We start from the raw sequence: 18,079 nt of genomic DNA on the forward strand, positions 1-18,079 counted from the left end.
TCTCCATGGCTGGAGACAAGGCCAGAAGGGCTGTGCCTTTAAGGGAAGGGATCTTCATAAATTCTCCCAATAGTGGACACACAGTAGGTGTTTCATAAGTAAGCTTTTAAAATTTGTCTTCAATGTGTAGCCCTGTCCAAAGTCTCCAAGAGAGACATAGTGTGCATTGGAGAGAAGGGAAAGAACACAACCCTCATTTTTCTAGAGCTCTCCAGACAGCTCTCACTCACATTCTCTCTGTGCCCTCCACCTTCTGACAGTCTCAAAGACTACGGAAAATAAGCAAAACCGTAAAACAAAATCACCTAACACAACTTAAATATGGTAGATTAGATGCTAGGCTGGAATCTTCCTTTTCGATAAAAGGAAATGCCTGCACAGATGATGATCGATCTCAAGCTTGACAAGTATTTCACTCATTCTCTAGAGTCTCCTGACACGTTGAGACCTCAAGCAGGGTGTTGAAAGGTCAATTTTTTGGTACCAACTCTGACTCAAAAAGATTATTCTCCTGTGAGGTGAAGTAGAGGAAAGAAACGGGTGCAGTGAGATTTTTCCATCCACTCCACCCAGAGGGTAATTAATCCAAATGAGACTGGGGTGGGTGGAACTCAAACATCGCCCATTCAACCCACACCTTCACCCAGGGTTGTTAAGACAGAAGCGCCCCTATCAATCTTCGGGTTGAATCAATACCCCTCCCGCAGAGACCCGCTCTCCGGAAACTGTGACAGGAGGAAAGGTCAGGAACACAGGATCTGGACCGGCTGTCGGGGAACAGCGGGCCCGAGCGCCCCCCGCGGAGCCTGCTCTCAGCCAATGGGAGCCTGAGGTCCCGGGATGATGAGATGAGGGGCCGCTGCTGGGCCAATCAGGCTCCAGGCGCGGCCAGGGGGAGGAGATGGGAGGAGAGGCCGGGGGCGATGGAGACAGAGCTACATCAACAGAAGTTTCTCACCTTGGAATGCGAGGGGCGCTCCCGCATCTCCTGCACATCTTCCACTCGTCTCGGGAGGAGTGCCCCAGGCTACTTTCCCAACTTCCTCACGCTGCTCCCAGCTCGCGAGGCTGCTGAGAGCCCCTACTACGGCTGGCCTTTTTACGTTGTCTGCAGGGAGAAAGGAGGCGAGGGACACCTTGGTGCTGGGGAACTGACCTCTGTCCTGGTGGGCCTCTGGCTGGGGAGGGTCAAAGAGGAGTGGCTGGGCCTGGGGGACTCCATGCGGGGGCCATGGACAGAGCAGCGCTCCTGGGACTGTCCCGCCTGTGCGCGCTGTGGGCAGCCCTGCTCGCGCTGTTCCCCTGCGGAGCCCAAGGAAACTGGATGTGAGTATGGGGGCAGCAGGGGCGCACGGGGTTTGTGGCAAAAGGGATGCCCAGCCTCAGGGAACTTTCAGCTGAGGCTGGAGAGGAGAGGCGGGACCCTAGGGCGGGCGACCTAAATTTCGGGTAAACATCTGGGACTGGGGAGGAGAGCAGGGCAGCGGCTGACGCTAGGGGCGGCCGTGTCTTACAGGTGGTTGGGCATCGCCTCCTTTGGGGTTCCGGAGAAGCTGGGCTGCGCCAACTTGCCGCTGAACAGCCGCCAGAAGGAGCTGTGCAAGAGGAAACCGTACCTGCTGCCGAGCATCTGCGAGGGCGCCCGGCTGGGCATTCAGGAGTGCAGGAGCCAGTTCAGATACGAGAGATGGAACTGCCTGGTGGCCGCCGCCGCCCCGCCGGACGCCAGCCCTCTCTTTGGCTACGAGCTGAGCAGCGGTGAGTCCCGGGACGCTCTCAGCTGGCGCGGGACGGAGGGCAGGTCCTCCAATTCTTGTCAATAGAGAGTGCTTGCGTGGTCCCGTCGCTCCCTAAATCCCCAGAGAGGTCCTTTAGTGCAATGAAATTGGGGGCGACGGAAGCCAGACCCGGGGTGCAGGTGCGGTCCTGGAGGGGGTGACACCCCAGGTCCCGAGCGGGGCGCGTGGAGCTGTAGCTCTTCCTCCTTCCCGCGGCGCCCGGCCGGAGTTGGGGAAAAGCTGACACTCCACCCCGCCGACCCCTCGGACCCCGTAGCGCCCCCCTACGTGGGTGACCAGCTGGAGAAACATGATGTCGGCTGCAGGGAATGCCGCTGCCGCATCTGCTTTGATTTAAGCAGCTCCGCTGCGCACCGCGCACTGGCTAATTGCAGCGAAGCCCCAAGTTGGTTGGCTCCTCACAGCACCGGGAAGACGGAATAATGGCGATTTTAAAGGGACTGTCCCGGACAGCCCCACGTGAGGCTAACTCGAGCACTGCTTTAGTTCTCCCCTCTATTCCTTTCCTTCTAACCTTTTCCCTCCTGTGCGCACAGCCGCGGCGCGGGAAGCTGCAGTAAAACAAAGTTCCACTTCCACCGGCCTAGCAGTGACTTGGTAAGGATAAAGGTACAGAGGTATCAGCAGATTCAAAGAATTTCAGGCCCTGGACGCTGAAAGATCCTTAGTTGTTTTTCACATTCATTTCGGTTCCCCCTCCACCTTTGACCCTTCCCCGCCGGGTCCCTACACTCGCCGCCGCCAAAGCATCGCTTTTGCCCCGCTGCGCTTTGGCCGGCACACCCTTCCGAAAAAGCCCTGACTCCCTGCAGAAAAAAAAGAAAAGAAGAAGGAGAGGATGTGTTCTTCACAGTTGCTGAAATGTAGAGGCATCTGCTGTTGAAAGGGTTTATTGGACAACGACGTGATAACGTTTCTACTCCAATCTAAACATCTCCAAAGGGGGAAAAAAAAGTCGCCTGCTGAGTCCCTTCTAGACCATTTTATTACTGTTTTAATGGGACTTTAATTTGCAAAGATTTTAGCTCAAAACCTATTGCAGGTGTGTTATATCCATATTCAATATTCAATTGTTTTCCGTAACAGTTCTTTTTTTTTTTTTTGCTGATGACATTTCAATTATCTTTAACTGCCTTTAATACTGTAAGAGGATATAATACTGTACATAAGAATATTTCTATAGTATTTAACTTTCATATTAATATTGTTTTTCAGGATATCCTTAAAAAATCAGTCTTTGATGTGAAAGGAAACTGCAACGTTTATCTCCTAATTGCTTTGGTCTTTGCTTAATTTTAATTTGCATTCTGACGTGTATTTTTGATACAACAAAAGTCATACCAAATTTTTCACCTTGTGTTTTCTGATAACACATTTTAAATTTAACGAGAAGGGTAAGCGGGACTCCTTTGGGCATTGTATCACTATTTACGTATCCATAGGAGGGATTTTAAATTCAACGTGTATTTATAGAATTTTTGTTGTCTGTTAAGTGCTGAGCTGGATGCTGACATACATTTCAAATTTTAAAAATAAACATGATATTAAGGTATGAGGACAATTTATGATATACAATATAGGAAAATCATACTGAAAATTAATGTTGCTTTTTTAAAAGCTGAGAACAATATGAAATTGTCCTTTCTTAAATATGTACTCATTAAAGCATCCATTGAAAAGTTGCTTCCCTGATAAGAAGGTAAGTAGAAGGCTTTGTTATGAACATAAACAGAGAACGGTATGACATTCATTTAGCAACTTATGTTTTATTCTAGGCACCAAGGAAACAGCATTTATTTATGCTGTGATGGCTGCAGGCCTGGTGCATTCTGTGACCAGGTCATGCAGTGCAGGCAACATGACTGAGTGTTCCTGTGACACCACCTTGCAGAACGGCGGCTCAGCAAGTGAAGGCTGGCACTGGGGGGGCTGCTCTGATGATGTCCAGTATGGCATGTGGTTCAGCAGAAAGTTCCTAGATTTCCCCATCAGAAACACCACGGGAAAAGAAAGCAAGGTACTATTAGCAATGAACCTACATAACAATGAAGCTGGAAGGCAGGTATGTATTAGAAAATGGAATAGAAATCCAGTGCCTTTAGGTAAATAACACTAGGATTACACTTCTGGATCAATCTGACCAAATGGTTTAAAAACCAAACGCATGCAGTCTAAGAATATATATGTATGTGTGTGTGTGTGTGTATATATATATATATATATATATATATATATATGTAAAATTATATGTGTGTTTATTGTATATGTATAACAGCAAGTATATATATAAATATATATATATATACATATTATTTCATGAGCCTGTACTGACCATATTGATTTAGTTTAAATTTACATCTGATGTGAGTTGAATCTGGTTATAGAATATATTTGTGATTGTATATTTCGTATACCTAAAACACCAATTATAAAATAACAGAAGTACAAGTGCCTGTTGGGTCATTTTATTCCACCCTCTTAGATGGTTAGTTGCAGAGCCAGAATAAGACTTACAGTATCTGCCTTTCTAACAGGACTGAATCAAATTTCATTTTTTCAAATTTGAATTTTCATTATATTTTTAAATCTATATTTTAGTAGGCAATGGCATCTAAAGAAGTTATCACTTCTGTCCTTACTTTCTCTAGCAAAACATTCTTGAATACATTAGAGAATACACAACTCAATATTTTTTGTAAAACAAAATTTATTTAAGGGAATTAGTTATGTTATTATAAAGCAATGTAGATTCACTGTAAAAACTGATAAATACAGATAAATGTAAAGCAACTATAGATATATTAAATATTTTGATATTTAAAAATATAGATATACTAAAGATCTAGGGAGAGGGAAATTTGAAGACTCACATCTAATTAACCTCTTTATGAATTTTTTAATGCTAAATTATCTTAAAACGGAGGAAATTTGTAGCTTAATTTAACTTTTATGTATTTACCTTAATGAATATTGACACAATAAGCTTTGAGTTCTACAACATAGTTGAATTACTTGGTAATTCATAGTGACTTTCCAAAAACAGTCAAAACCTCTCTTAGGAATATAGATTTTCTATTTTGTAATAATCTTTTCAGGATGGGAATATCACCACATATCCTATATTATTGTAAATATTCAATAACCTGTAAAGGTCCCAAAGTAGTCATTGCAATCTGCCACATTCTCCTGCAATAAATTAAAACGAGTTGCGGTATCTCTTAGGAATATTTAAAGTATATGCTGCATTTGTTTTACATTTTTGGAAAGTGAATAAATGGAACTTGCTTGGAATAGTTGCAAGTTTCAGCCAGTTTTCTTTACTTAGCCACTTTGGTTTAAAATACAAAAACCGAAAACTCAGTAAATATATCACCATAACACTTCAAATTCAAACTTGACTATTCAGTTCTATTTGAATATTGATTCAAAACGGAAGATTAGAAAATAGGAAAGTCAGTAAATAGCTATGTAAGCTTTTCATTTTTTTGTTTTGAAATTTTAAGTTAATTTATCTCACTAAAGTAACTCCTGCTAACACCATAGTTATGCACAGGTCTCTCCTTGATAAAGTTTTACATTTAAAAAAAATTAAATGAATGAGTTTTTGCTTCAATTTAAATAATATCCAATAAAGGAATTTTTATTATTTCTAACATATTAATATAAAAGAGGTTAAAGGTAATTAACATTTGTTCTTTAAAAGTCTAAACTAGAGAAAAACATCAAGTCAAATTAATACATTTTAAAAACAAGAAAACAATTGAATGAATATTTAGTATCACCTTAGACCTTAAATCTTCTTTAGTCATTCTTTAAATAATTTGGTAGAGACTAAAAAAACTTTAATCAGAAAACAAAACTTCAAACTCATGTTATAATTCATTCTTTTGAATAAAGTTATCTCCAGACTTATGAAAAGTCCTAAAGTATTCCAAAATGTATTTTTATGAGCAATATTAGACAGCTATTTAGTTTTATTCCGTCTTATGTGGCTTTTTTCTAATTAGGTAGCAATATTTGTCTCTGTAACTATTAACTTTGATCTATTTATAGTCTGATTTTTTTTAAAGAAACATACAACTATTCAGCATCAATTTTAATCCACTGTTTGTCGGCAATAAAACAATCTCCTCACTTTACTGAGGTTTTCCCTATTATTCTAATTACGCCAAAAAAATTCAGCCTTTAGGTATATACACATTTTGTGTAAATTTCAGTTTTCTCTACTGAATTTTTTTTTTCCACATTGGTCTAGATGGAAGCTTAAAATATTACAAAATATTACCTGGATATTTTGAGGGTACTACACTGATGTTTTCGTTGGTCTTTTCTCATGAACTATTACAATTCAAAACATTTTAATATTTTTCTTTCCATTGGTGGTTAAAAAAAAAAACAAAAAAAACCCAACACCACCACCAGCACCGGAACAACAACAAAAATCAACCAGGTTTCCAAGATATTACCTAACATGGAAGAACAAAATACTACATTTTCAATATTGGCAATTAAGAGTTTAATCTAATAGGTATATCCTTCTGAGTAAGGTTCAAGGTCTGCATTCAGTTGAGTTGATTTTCCTCATCTCAAAATCCCAAACTCAAAATGTAGGAAAGCGTTCAGAGAAATGTGGGTACGGGCGCTTAGTAGTGCTGTGAGCAGAATAGATGATTTTCTAAACGCTGACCTTAAATATTCTAATTCCCACTTGGTTTCTGACACCATTCCTAAAGTTATGACTCCAAGAATAATGTTGCCAAATGGTGATTGTCTAACAGAAAGATGTGATGTCTTCCAGGGGCAGAACTTCTGAGAATAATGTGACTTGGAATATTTGTGGGTATTTCTTTTGGTGTGCTTAAAATATTTCCATTCTTCCCATGTCCACCTCATAAACTTTTACGTTTCCCTACCCCATAATTTGTTTTATGATGAGTAACTCAAAAAAGTGGCATGGGCCCCACCCCTAAATTTCATTAACCTGTTTCAAGAATATTTACAAGCACTTGAACAACACACAAGTGTTTTGCTTTTCAGCAGGTTCATATATATTTTTGGACTGAAAGGGACAAAATGGGTCAGAGAAATAGGAATACTACAATTAGCCATCCAATTTATGTCACCGTTTTCATAAAAACTTAAACAGATCATCTGATAGTTGACAAATGAAATGTCACAAAATGTTCCATAACAGTTGTTTTTTTTTTTTTTTAGTCATTTCTGTAAAGTTTGGATAAAGCAACCTACCGAAAAACAATCACCTCCGGCTGTGTTACCTCTGAGTCAAAACTAACTCCTTAGACCACTTCTCAAACAGTTTCTGGTTTTACATTAAGTGTTAATGAAACATCTTTCCTATTTCACTTCATCAGAAATTTATCAAACCAAAATTTAACATAGGAAACCCAGTAGATTAAATGCTATGCTCCTAATTGCTCTCCCATAGTTTAAAAATATTCCACCTAAATGTGCACATCTGTTTGCAATAATTAACAAAACATTCCTCTCTTAATATCATTATAAACCTTAACAACTCAGCGAAGTAGAGAAAGGAATTTTCTCATAACCACACACAACTCATTCGCTTGCTATTCTCTTACTTTTCCTGTTAGAAAATCACTATGCTATCACTGCAGCTCAGAATGGCTATTTGACATCAATTAAGAATCCTAGCTGAAAAGCTCCAGAATATATATTTTTTGGAGTGTTCATGCAATTTTCTTAAATATATTTGTACTTTCCACTTTCATTTTTCTCTGTTCTACCAAAATTATCCTGCTGCATATAAAGACTTTATATCATATATTACCATCTATCCTTATGGAAGACAAGTGTCTCAACCAGGCTATTAATTTTTCTGTCAAATTAGAATAATAAGCAAGTACATGTTCATGAACTACTTACTATATGCAAGGCATTTCTTCCTATAGAACTAAATCAAGTAAAATAATTTATGAAAATGTGCTCTGAGTGTTAAATTCTGTGTGTGTGTGTGTGGTGTGTGTGTGTGTGTGTGTGTGTGTACATGTTATCTGCCCTTGAACTCTGCATTTCATCACATTCTCCTAGTGGTGGTTGCATTGCTTTATTTTATCCCTATTTGTCCAAGTTTCTTCCTTGGAGTCTTAGAAGGGTATAATCATTTAAATTGCATGTCAAGTTCTTTGTCTTTCTATCCTAGAATATCAATATGAATAGTATTCACATATATAATAAAAATACTATTTCTTTTCTTATACTTATCGTTAAAGACAAAAAGGTAATGGAATTGAAAGATAATAGAATTAAATTCCTTAAAAATATCTCTAGAAAGTTTAGTTAACTCCACGTATTTAAAAGTTCCTAGTTTTCTATGGCAGGAAAATCTCCCCAAAATTCGGATACAGATTCAGCAGGTGGTATCCCTGGATTCAAAATCAGTCTTCCCTCTTATCCTTCACACCTGTGCAGTAGTGTGTCACTCTTGTGTCCTAGCACTGCTGTAGGCTGAGGAATTGGAGGAAAACCCAGCCAGATCAGGGTCTCCCAATATCATTGACTTCCTAGCAGTGACTCTTTTGTTGAAGAAAGTGGTCTTTATTACCTCTTCTTTATTCAGATTACCAACAGAGGATGAGTTAAAACTGTTCAAGTGAGCTAGACTAACCATTCAATGAGTATTTGGTGAGCGTTTATTCTGTCCTCCATGCTTTGCAAATTGGCAACACCATAGGTGATGTCTGAACTGGTTAATAAAAGAAAAGTCAGCTCCTCAGTCAAGAATCTGAGCGAGAGGCAGCTCTAAATCACTAAGTGATGACTGTAACGAGTGTTGATCAGGTTTAAACACATAAACTTACTTTCTTAGATTTTTGGCTTTCTTTGGACAATTTGTTTTTTTGTTACCTGGCATTGATTGAGCTCTCTTTTTCTCATATCCTTTGGGCACTTAAAATCTGAACAAAAGTAGGCAGATCGCATTAATTTGAACATTTATTTGCCTGGAGACTTTTTAAAAATTGAAGGCTTTGTGAATATCAAATGCCATAAATTTAACCAAATAAGCTTGTGTGCCAAATTGTTTTCAATTGAAAGGTAAATTTTACCTGAGATAATAAGAAATAGACATATCTACTGGCTTCTTAGTTTCATGAGTTCAAAACAAGCATATGTGTCGTATCCTATAAAAGACAGTGTTTAAATGTTGTTCGGTTTATTATTTTAAACACTAATATGAAGTATTGAACATTACACAAATCAATACCATATGCTCTCATTCAAGGCTGCAAATATAACAAATTGTTTGAAATACTCTGTCTCATTAGATAGTTCAGAAACTTTAGTTAATTTGTTAGGAAATGTAACATTCCACAAACATGTCAATGTCAACTGTGGTACAAAATAACAAAGTAGAAACCCCTGTCATTTTATAGTTTTGATAAGAACTTTAAGTGGAATTTAAGCGGTGGGGTTTTTCCTTTCTTTGGCGAGATTACACACATAATTTCCGAGTTATTGATGGCTAGATCCGATTTTTATTTTACCCAGCCTGTTGACAGAATGTCAACTCTCCAGTTAGTCTTGACGATTTATTAATCTGCTCTGCCATCCTCTGGGGATTGCAGGAAGTTATGCTGACTGGTCGGTATGTAAGAAATTAGAACTATAAACTTTTATGTTAGAAATCTCTGTATTGTTTTTGCACGGTTAGCCCAATTTGAAATTTTGTCTCAACTCTTACCATACCTTCTTCTTCAGGGACGGGGGGCATTTCTTTTGACCTCAATGTGTGTCAGGCAATGGATTCTAACCCATGTATGTAATCTCATTGAATTCCTCCATCGGAACAGAATAACTCGGCACTTAGAATTGAAAAATCGTATAAATATTATACCTTTTCTATGTTAGGAGAGTGCCACTGATCCTTCAAGAATAGGACGTATGTTTTGAATTAATTTTCCAGAAGAGGGGAAGAATTGGCTGGGAGCCACCGCACTCTCCATCCCCTTCTTTCGACCAACTTAAGTTGCTTAGTCAGGATTTCTCACGTGGTCTGTGACCAGGGGATTGCATATCCCCCCAAACCCCTGTGAATATAACTGACTTTTGCAGTGATCAAACCTGAGAACTGTCAGTTCAGTACCTCTCATCCTTAAATGCTCTTGGAATCATCTGAGCAGCTTTGTAGAAGTCATTGCCTGGACCCCATCTTGACAAATTAAATAAGAATCTCAGGGGTTATTTGTAAAGTTTCACAGGTGTTTCTGTGTGCATACAAGTCACCTGAGGATCTTATTAAAATGCAGATTTCGATTCCGCGGGTTTGGTGAGGGGCCTGAGGGTCTGTATCTCTCACAAGTGATGCTGGTGCTATTGGCCCATGAACCACACTCTGAGTAGCAAAGTGCTAAAATGAACGGTATCAGGAACATAGAGGCACTAATGAACATCCTCTCGCACCCAAAATTAAATGAGAGATTAGAAATAAAAGTAGCTTCCCTTTGTTATCTCAGCTAATCTCTGTTAACATTATTAGCCTGGTCTGCAGCTTTAAATTAGACTCAGAAAGGTTTGTTCTGTAGGGTGAAGAGAAGGACAAAACATTTGAATTCTAAGCAACCTAAAAGATCCTTTACGTGCAAAATCATCCTTTTTTTAAAAAATTATTATTTTATTTCTATTATTTAATTGAAGTATTTTTAAAACTATTATTATTTTATTTAATTTTAATTGAAGTATATAACCATCGTTTTTATACAGGAGTAAACAGATCCAGAAAGTTAAGTGATTAGGCTGGTAGTGCTTCTGTTGTTGAGTAAAACACTTCATGAACAATGTTTCACTCAATTCCTGTTGGTTTCAGGCTGTCGCCAAGTTGATGTCATTAGAGTGCCGGTGTCACGGAGTTTCCGGCTCCTGTGCTGTGAAAACATGCTGGAAAACCATGTCTTCTTTCGAAAAGATTGGCCGTCTGTTGAAGGATAAATATGAAAACAGTGTCCAAATCTCAGACAAAATAAAGAGGAAAATGCACAGGAGAGAGAAAGAGCAGAGGAAAATACCAATCCACAAGGATGATCTGCTCTACGTTAATAAGTCTCCTAATTACTGTGTAGAGGATAAGAAACTCGGGATCCCAGGGACCCAAGGCAGAGAGTGCAACCGCACGTCAGAGGGCGCAGACGGCTGCAACCTCCTCTGCTGCGGCAGGGGCTACAACACCCACGTGGTCAGGCACGTGGAGCGATGCGAGTGCAAGTTTATCTGGTGCTGCTATGTCCGCTGCAGGAGGTGTGAAAGCATGACTGATGTCCACACTTGCAAGTAACCACTCCAGCCAGCCTTGGGCAAGAGTCCCCAGTGACAGACGTACAACGGGAGTGGCTCCCACTGTGCTGGGCTGGGGAGCCTGACACCTGCCTCCTCAGAATTCCCAGATCCTCGAGGCTCTCTCAGAAGTCCCTTTACCTGATCGATGTCAATGTCACACACTAGGCATGTAGATTTCTTGGGATTCTAAAACTGAAAAAGTTTGAGTTCATATGTTGGTGGTTTAGGGAACAGATATTGAGGGGCAAGGAAGATAAACTGTCTCGTAAGCAAGAAAGAACAGGAAAGAGCCTTCATGCTGAGAGACCTGGTCCATACTCAGGATAAGATCCTTGACTATGGAACTCGGTTATGGAACTCAATAGTGGTGGGTGAATATTAGTCATTTTTAAAAGACATCTATTAGAGCAGCAAGGAGCAGTCAACATGAATCTCATTCTCTGAGTATTTTTTATGAAGAAATCATACTAAGTGTTGGTGCATAGAAACAGAAGGTGTTGGGACAGGTTAACAGAAGTGGTGGGTGCCTACTTAACTCTTTCATTCATTTCAGAAGAAAGAATCTTCATAAGTGATATAACACCCCTAAAACATGTTTGTTAGCGATATTTCGTGACAAAACAAAAGAAGCAAGATGTAAGAAGCAAAATGTAAAAAGCAAAATGTATGATTTGGAGTTTAAGTGACTTTTAACCAGGAGAATTGATCTAGAAGAGTATCAGTAAGGTATATAGCAACCTTTATCTTTGGCTTCTCACTTTCATTATAGACCAGCTTCCACTGTTAAAAACTCAGCTCTGAAATACTGTAGGAAGGGATCCTGAAAGCATGTGGGAAAATCAGAGGTAGAAATATAAAGGGCTCTCGTACATTGTAAGGAAAAGCACCCTTTAAATGTGTAAAGACAGTATTTTGTACAGTATTTTGTTAAATTTTTTAATATTTTGTAAATAATGTTCTTAAGTTATATGATATATATTGAAACAAGATATTTTTTGCCAAAGCCCAAGAGCTAAGGCAATAAAATTATCTCAGAAATAATATTAGCTTCTGTTTCCTTTCATACTATTAACTTTGACATTTTTTCATACATTGAAAAAGAAGTTCGTTGAGCAGTTATATGGATATGCGTTTCCTGCCAAAATGGCAGCTTTATATGTTGTAAATTAAAATATGCGGCAATATATTGACAATTGTGCTATTTCAGCAGTCAGATTAGTTGAATTCTGTTCTCAATTAGTTATGTTTAACTTGTAAGGCTATTATAATAAACTATACAGTAAAAGTCTTAACTGGAAAAAAGAATCTAAATCAGAATAATGATCAATTTGTGGATTTGATATCCTGGATATTTAATATGTTGTGTGAAATGCTGCATTTCCACGTGAATTTTGAGTGGTCTTTCTTGTTTTAGTATTCATGCATGTATAGTCATGATATTTTACAAGGTTCCTGGTGAAAATTACAGGGCTGTATTTAAGGTGGTATTTTAATGTAAATGCTATGTTTTTTATGAGTTGTTAAATATTTCAGTATCATATAGAAAAAATAGATTTTCTAAGTTCAGAATGGACAAAGAAAGAATATTCTTTTTCTCAAAATAAGCTAAAGAAATGTTTCCCTGCCCACCCTGGTCTCATCCTATTTCCTTTCAATTTTATTTAAAAGGCAAAGCAATAATTTGTGAAAAAGAGCAAACCATGGAAAATGACTCTGATCTAATATTAAAATCAAGGCTAAACATTTAACTGTGACCCTTAAAGTTTAACAAAATTACTATTTACTGAATGAGAGACTCCAAAATGACAAATGAACAAATACAGTGCTTATTTAAGAGCGGTTTACCATTCTTCAGCATCCACTGATGAGAATAACCTGAAAAATAGACACTTATTATTATGCCTTTTTTTTTGCAAAGTATATCTATTTTATCTGCGTTGAAAATAAGCACTCTTTCTTAAAACATGAAGACTGCAGTTTCCGTTAATAACCATTTTTTTCTATCAACTAGAAAACTTTTCGTAATTAACTTACCAACCGATTGTGAGAACCAGGGAGACTTTAATTCACAAATACATGACTACTATTCAGCCACTGCTGAAAAACAGTGGTGCCAACTCAGCACCACCCCCTAACCCCCGCCTGCCTGAGCAAGAACTCCCAGCTCCCAAGCTGTGTCTTTGGTTTCTTCTTTTCCGTCTCCCTGGCGTCACCATGGAAGCCATCCATGAATGTCTCACCTGTGTTACTGGATGACAGCCTAGCTTTGGCCCATTTCCTTCCCAGTCCCCATCGTAGTATAGGTAGCAGCATGGTGCTCCTGGAAATACACGTTCTGGGGCCCAAACGCTTCTATCCAGTTTAGGCTATTGTGCCTTCATGGTTTAGGGCTCCTTATGGTGCAGGTAACAAAAAAAGCAACCCAGACTGACAAACATTAAAGGAAATGTACTGACTCGGTGGGTGAAAAGTCTAGAGTTGTGACCGATTCAGGTGAAGTTTGATCCAAAAGCTCACGCCATGTTCCCAGGGCTCAGGTCTCTCCACCTCCAGCCTAAAGAAGCTGGCTTCTGTGATGTTGTCTTCGACGGTAGGCTCCACAGGGTTCTGTGCCAAACCCCCCAATACCCTAGTCTCAGCAGCTCTGGGCTCTCGGCTTTTCTCATCAACACGGCTGCCACACTTCCTTCCAGATCTAACATTCTCCTACTACTCATTCTAAGGAAAGGGAGAGGTTCTTGTTTTTTGTTTTGTTTTTTTTTTTTGGTTGCTCACACAAGAGAGAGGGCAAACTTATTTCTCAGAATGCCCAGCAGAAAGTCATCATTGGCTCTGATTGGTTAATGTGCCTATCCCTGAGCCAATCACAATGGCCATTGGGGATTGGGGTTGGATGATATACACTGATCATTTTAAAGCAATCAAGACCCATGCTGGGAAATAGCAGTGGGGTTCATGCCAACTAAACCCACATAGTTTGAGAATAGGAAAGGGATGAGTCCACAGAGAAAAACCAGGAGGTTATGTTACCATAAAGGGTCCTCTATGCTGGACAGTCCCCAGCTCTAGTGATGTGTTTAGGAAACAGCTTTCTGGTATCACATGGATCGGGATCACTGCCAGACAATCGCGGTGGGTAAAAAGTGCCTTGATTTGTTCAAATGCCCTTTATGATGATAAGAGGGGAGGGGAGTTACACTCCAGTGTATTAATTTTCAATTGAGGAGTTCAACATTTTGTACACTTGGAACTGCTTAATAGAGGCAATGGTTAGAGGCAATGATGATTATCTTGAAATGTGATCCAGAAAAACGTATCAAACAGCATTATCTGTTATCTCTGGATAAGGAAGTTGGTTAATCAAAGCATTTCCCTGATAATAATACTTTACACAACACAAAAACACTTTGATTTGTTTGAATACAAATAATGGCATTATTTCCTTATTCATGATCTGGATGATAGTTGGTTTAGTTGTTGGTGGTTTTTTGTTTGTTTTTTAAGAAACTATGATAGTTATATTAAGAATACGATGGAATTGAACTATGTAAGTTAGATGCTATGACCCTATTGTGCAGCTTTGTAACCACATGATATTCACAGTAAATATTTTAGAAACACTTTAATTTTCTGAAGTACTGTCAGTACTGATGTGTTTGGTTTTACTTAAGATGTGGAACCAGAAGAGCTTTTCATGAAAATATTTATTTATAGGCAATTCGGTGAGCTGCTGGTATTTTTTTGCATCACCTTCCAAAGGCCATCAAATACTGAGGAATTAAACCCACCATTTGGAGCCAGTTAGTTACCAGAACACTATAATCCACTTAGCTGACTTGAAGGAAGAAAAATTCAAATCATATCTCCAGGAACCATGTATACTCGGCAAGACAAGACTTTCTTAAGGAAAGTTGGCTAAGATCCTTGATTGTCTTTTAAATTTCAGTTTCAGTATAGACCAGATGTGACAAGTCATAACATTTCTTGGAGTAGGATAATGAGGTAAACTGAGAAGGACAAATGTGTGGCCCAGCATGAAAGGGAACACAGTGGTACACCAAGGACTCAACACCTTTGAAAAAGAAAATAATGTTAGTAAACACTTAGATAGCACTTACTATGTACCAGGCATTGTTCTAAGTAAATCGTATATATTAAGACATTCGATCCTCACGATAACCTCATAAAGTAGGTGCCATTATTGTGGTCCTTATTGTATAGAAACAGACACAGTAATGGTGAGGTAAGTAGCTGGCCCAGGTCACACAGAACAGACTAGCTTCAGAGACTGTGCCCTTAACCATCATATCGTTTTTGCGCCTCTCACAGAAAGAAAACAGTACAGAGTTTACAGTATACCATTTAAAGGGGTTGGGGATTTGTAAACATAATGACAGTTACAGGGTGTTCCTCCCTGGTTTGATTATATAAACTTGGTTGAGAAGCTGGAGAGAAGTGATGGGAGAATTGAGGTCTTAGAATTCACCATGAAATGTAATTAAAATACACTGCCTCTTGATTTCTAAACTCTAAGTGATTTAAACTGCCTTCTATTTTAGATCCCAATGTGGTTGACAGTTGGATTATGCTTCAAGAGCCTAACAATCATTCCAAAAGGAAATGACTAGGGGTGAAGATCAAACTAATTTAGTGCGACATTAAATAAATACTTACATCCTTTTGATTGTTGTGCTTACAGCCAATTGTTACATAAGGTGTTATTTTTAAAAGATGGATGAAATTTACCATTGGTAATAGTTTGCATCCACATCCAAAGAAAAACCAGTAGAGATGGTTTGCATGATTAAAATCTCTTGAAACAAAATCATGCTAGAAAGAGGAGCCTCTCCCACTTGTTGTAAAGGGAGAGTAATAATAAATGTGGACCAAGTCAACACAAAGTTTCACGTGACTTTTAAATTTGCAGAAAAAAATGAAAGCATCTGATTTGTGTGTGAGAATTGGAAGAGCAGGGAGAACGGGGATATAGGGCTGCCTGTTTCCCTCTGTTAAACTGCCATTCTGAACCCTAGGGGTGATTCACCTCCAAAGAGGCCAAGAAGCCTTCTCTTCTGCATGTCAGTAACAGCCATCTGTGATCATGGCCCATATCCGCCCGGCTGTGTTTAGCCAAGAAAAAGGAAGGGTGGCCCGTTATAGATCCTAATTACTCTTTGATAAAAGAGGAATATCACTAAATTTAACTGCATATTTAAACACACCTGAACTCTTCGTAACCAAGGAAAAGTGTAAATAAACAAAATGTAATAATTACCTATTTCTAGTCCATAATCTATACTTTTAAAAAATGTTTAAAAAATTTTGTCAGAAAAAAAAAAAAATTTTGTCAGTTGTATTGTTTTTATATTTTCCCCAGCTTTATTGAGATATAATTGACATACAACACTGTGTACGTTTAAAGTCTTACCCGTTTTAATTGCTTGATCTCAAACTCCCTGGCAAACAACTCACTTTTGCTCCACACAAGGCTCTATGCAAGCAAGGCAAGAAATAGCATATGGTAAGATAGCAACATGGGAAAACTGAAAAAGTAAATGTGATAAATCCTCTTTAACATGCCTGATATTTAATGGGTCCAGGCTTAACACTTTTACAAACTGAAAGATAAATTTCTGAGAAAAAAATTCTCCCCTCTGCTAGCTTAAACACTTTTCTTCCCCCAAATGCCCAATTTATCACTTCTGGAGAAACTACACTCTAAAATTTGTTGACTAAATATATTAACTACAATGTCAGAATTTCAATTGCCACAGTGCCTGTAACTGTGCCCATCCCACAATCCCAGTGCTATAGAACTGCAGGGAAACTTCTCCAGGGTATTTTCATAACGGGATTTGTTTTTCTTCATAATGGGATTTTAACAGTTCCACAAGAATTGGTTCTCAACCCCGTTCCCAGGCCAAAAGTTTCAGATTTCTATAGGAGTTGAAGTGTCACCTCATTTACTGATCTTAAATCTCAGGTCCTCTCCCTGAGGGAGAACAGAAAGTCATCCGGGAAAGGTGCACTCCCCTTTGGTCAAGGGCACACGGGCTCATTCCTCACACGTCAGGAAACCCTCACCATCCGCTCTTCTTCTTCCACCCAGGGCCTCCCCGTGAGAATCACAGCCCTCAGCGGCCGCTGCCTTCCCCACGACTGAACATATTTCTACTCCTCAGCACCGTTTGCTCTCACTTCTCCTCTGCTCAGAGCTTGGACCTGCAAGACATTTTCTTTGAAATTCATTTCTATTCTTGTCAAACGAAGCACACAGTACTTCTCTAATCAGGTTCCCTCTACACGGGGCTGCAGAGGAAGCCAATTTCCAGGTCAGCCATCTCATTCCATTGGTGATGCAGAAGGCTAAGACCCGGCAAAGAATTCCTCGCCCCAGTACTGAGCTTGTTCATCTGATCAGGTGACATCCAAGCAGTAGCAACAGCACCTGCGTGGTAGGTAGACAAGCAGGACTGCATTTGAACACATAATGCATTGCTAAAAATGTGTTTGAAAGTCCAATGAATAAATTTCAAACAACAGACTTATAAGGAAAGTGTTGATCCCAGAAACCAAAAAGAGGTTTCAAAGTTCTCATTCAAAATTCTTCTTTTGCCCAGGCACCCCTGCTGATAGGTAGGAACCTTCACAGGCCCTTTGAGCAAGAAGCAAATGCTGGGGTGCAAGGGGGTCAGCCAAGTCTCAGCATCTTCTCTGACCTGATGGCTGCCTCACCCCGCCGTGCGCAGAAGTTGGGTGGAGAGTTCGGAGGTTTTCGTGTGCTCTCTGGGGCTGGGGCTTCAGCAGAGTGTCCTGAGACTCAGCTGCTGCCACAGGAAGGAGTCGGAAAACACTCCCTGCCTCTGGCCAAAGTCACATAACTTCACATACTTGTGGGGGGCAGGTGAAACTATGTCATGTGATCATTTGAAATGCTAGCTGCATGGAGATACACAAAAGCTTGAATTCTG

General features: G+C 39.4%; 1 protein-coding gene across 1 annotated transcript; it reads left to right on the top strand.

Annotated features, from left to right (window-relative positions):
* Positions 1-1,231: 1,231 nt before the first annotated feature.
* WNT16 (Wnt family member 16) lies at positions 1,232-11,186 on the top strand. The gene is made up of 4 exons (XM_068550111.1): positions 1,232-1,326; positions 1,517-1,758; positions 3,575-3,861; positions 10,642-11,186. The coding sequence occupies exons 1-4, from the start codon at positions 1,232-1,234 to the stop codon at positions 11,104-11,106; spliced, it is 1,089 nt and encodes a 362-aa protein (XP_068406212.1). The 3' UTR covers positions 11,107-11,186.
* Positions 11,187-18,079: the final 6,893 nt, after the last annotated feature.

Source organism: Eschrichtius robustus, chromosome 8, assembly GCF_028021215.1.
Source record: "Eschrichtius robustus isolate mEscRob2 chromosome 8, mEscRob2.pri, whole genome shotgun sequence".
Taxonomy (NCBI): Eukaryota; Metazoa; Chordata; class Mammalia; order Artiodactyla; family Eschrichtiidae; genus Eschrichtius; species Eschrichtius robustus.

Coding starts and splice junctions, on each gene's coding strand:
- WNT16 (XM_068550111.1), top strand. CDS start 1,232: ATGGACAGAGCAGCGCTCCTGGGACTGTCCCGCCTGTGCGCGCTGTGG. Junction 1,327..1,516: donor GGAGCCCAAGGAAACTGGAT/GTGAGTATGGGG, acceptor CGTGTCTTACAG/GTGGTTGGGCATCGCCTCCT. Junction 3,862..10,641: donor ACAATGAAGCTGGAAGGCAG/GTATGTATTAGA, acceptor TGTTGGTTTCAG/GCTGTCGCCAAGTTGATGTC.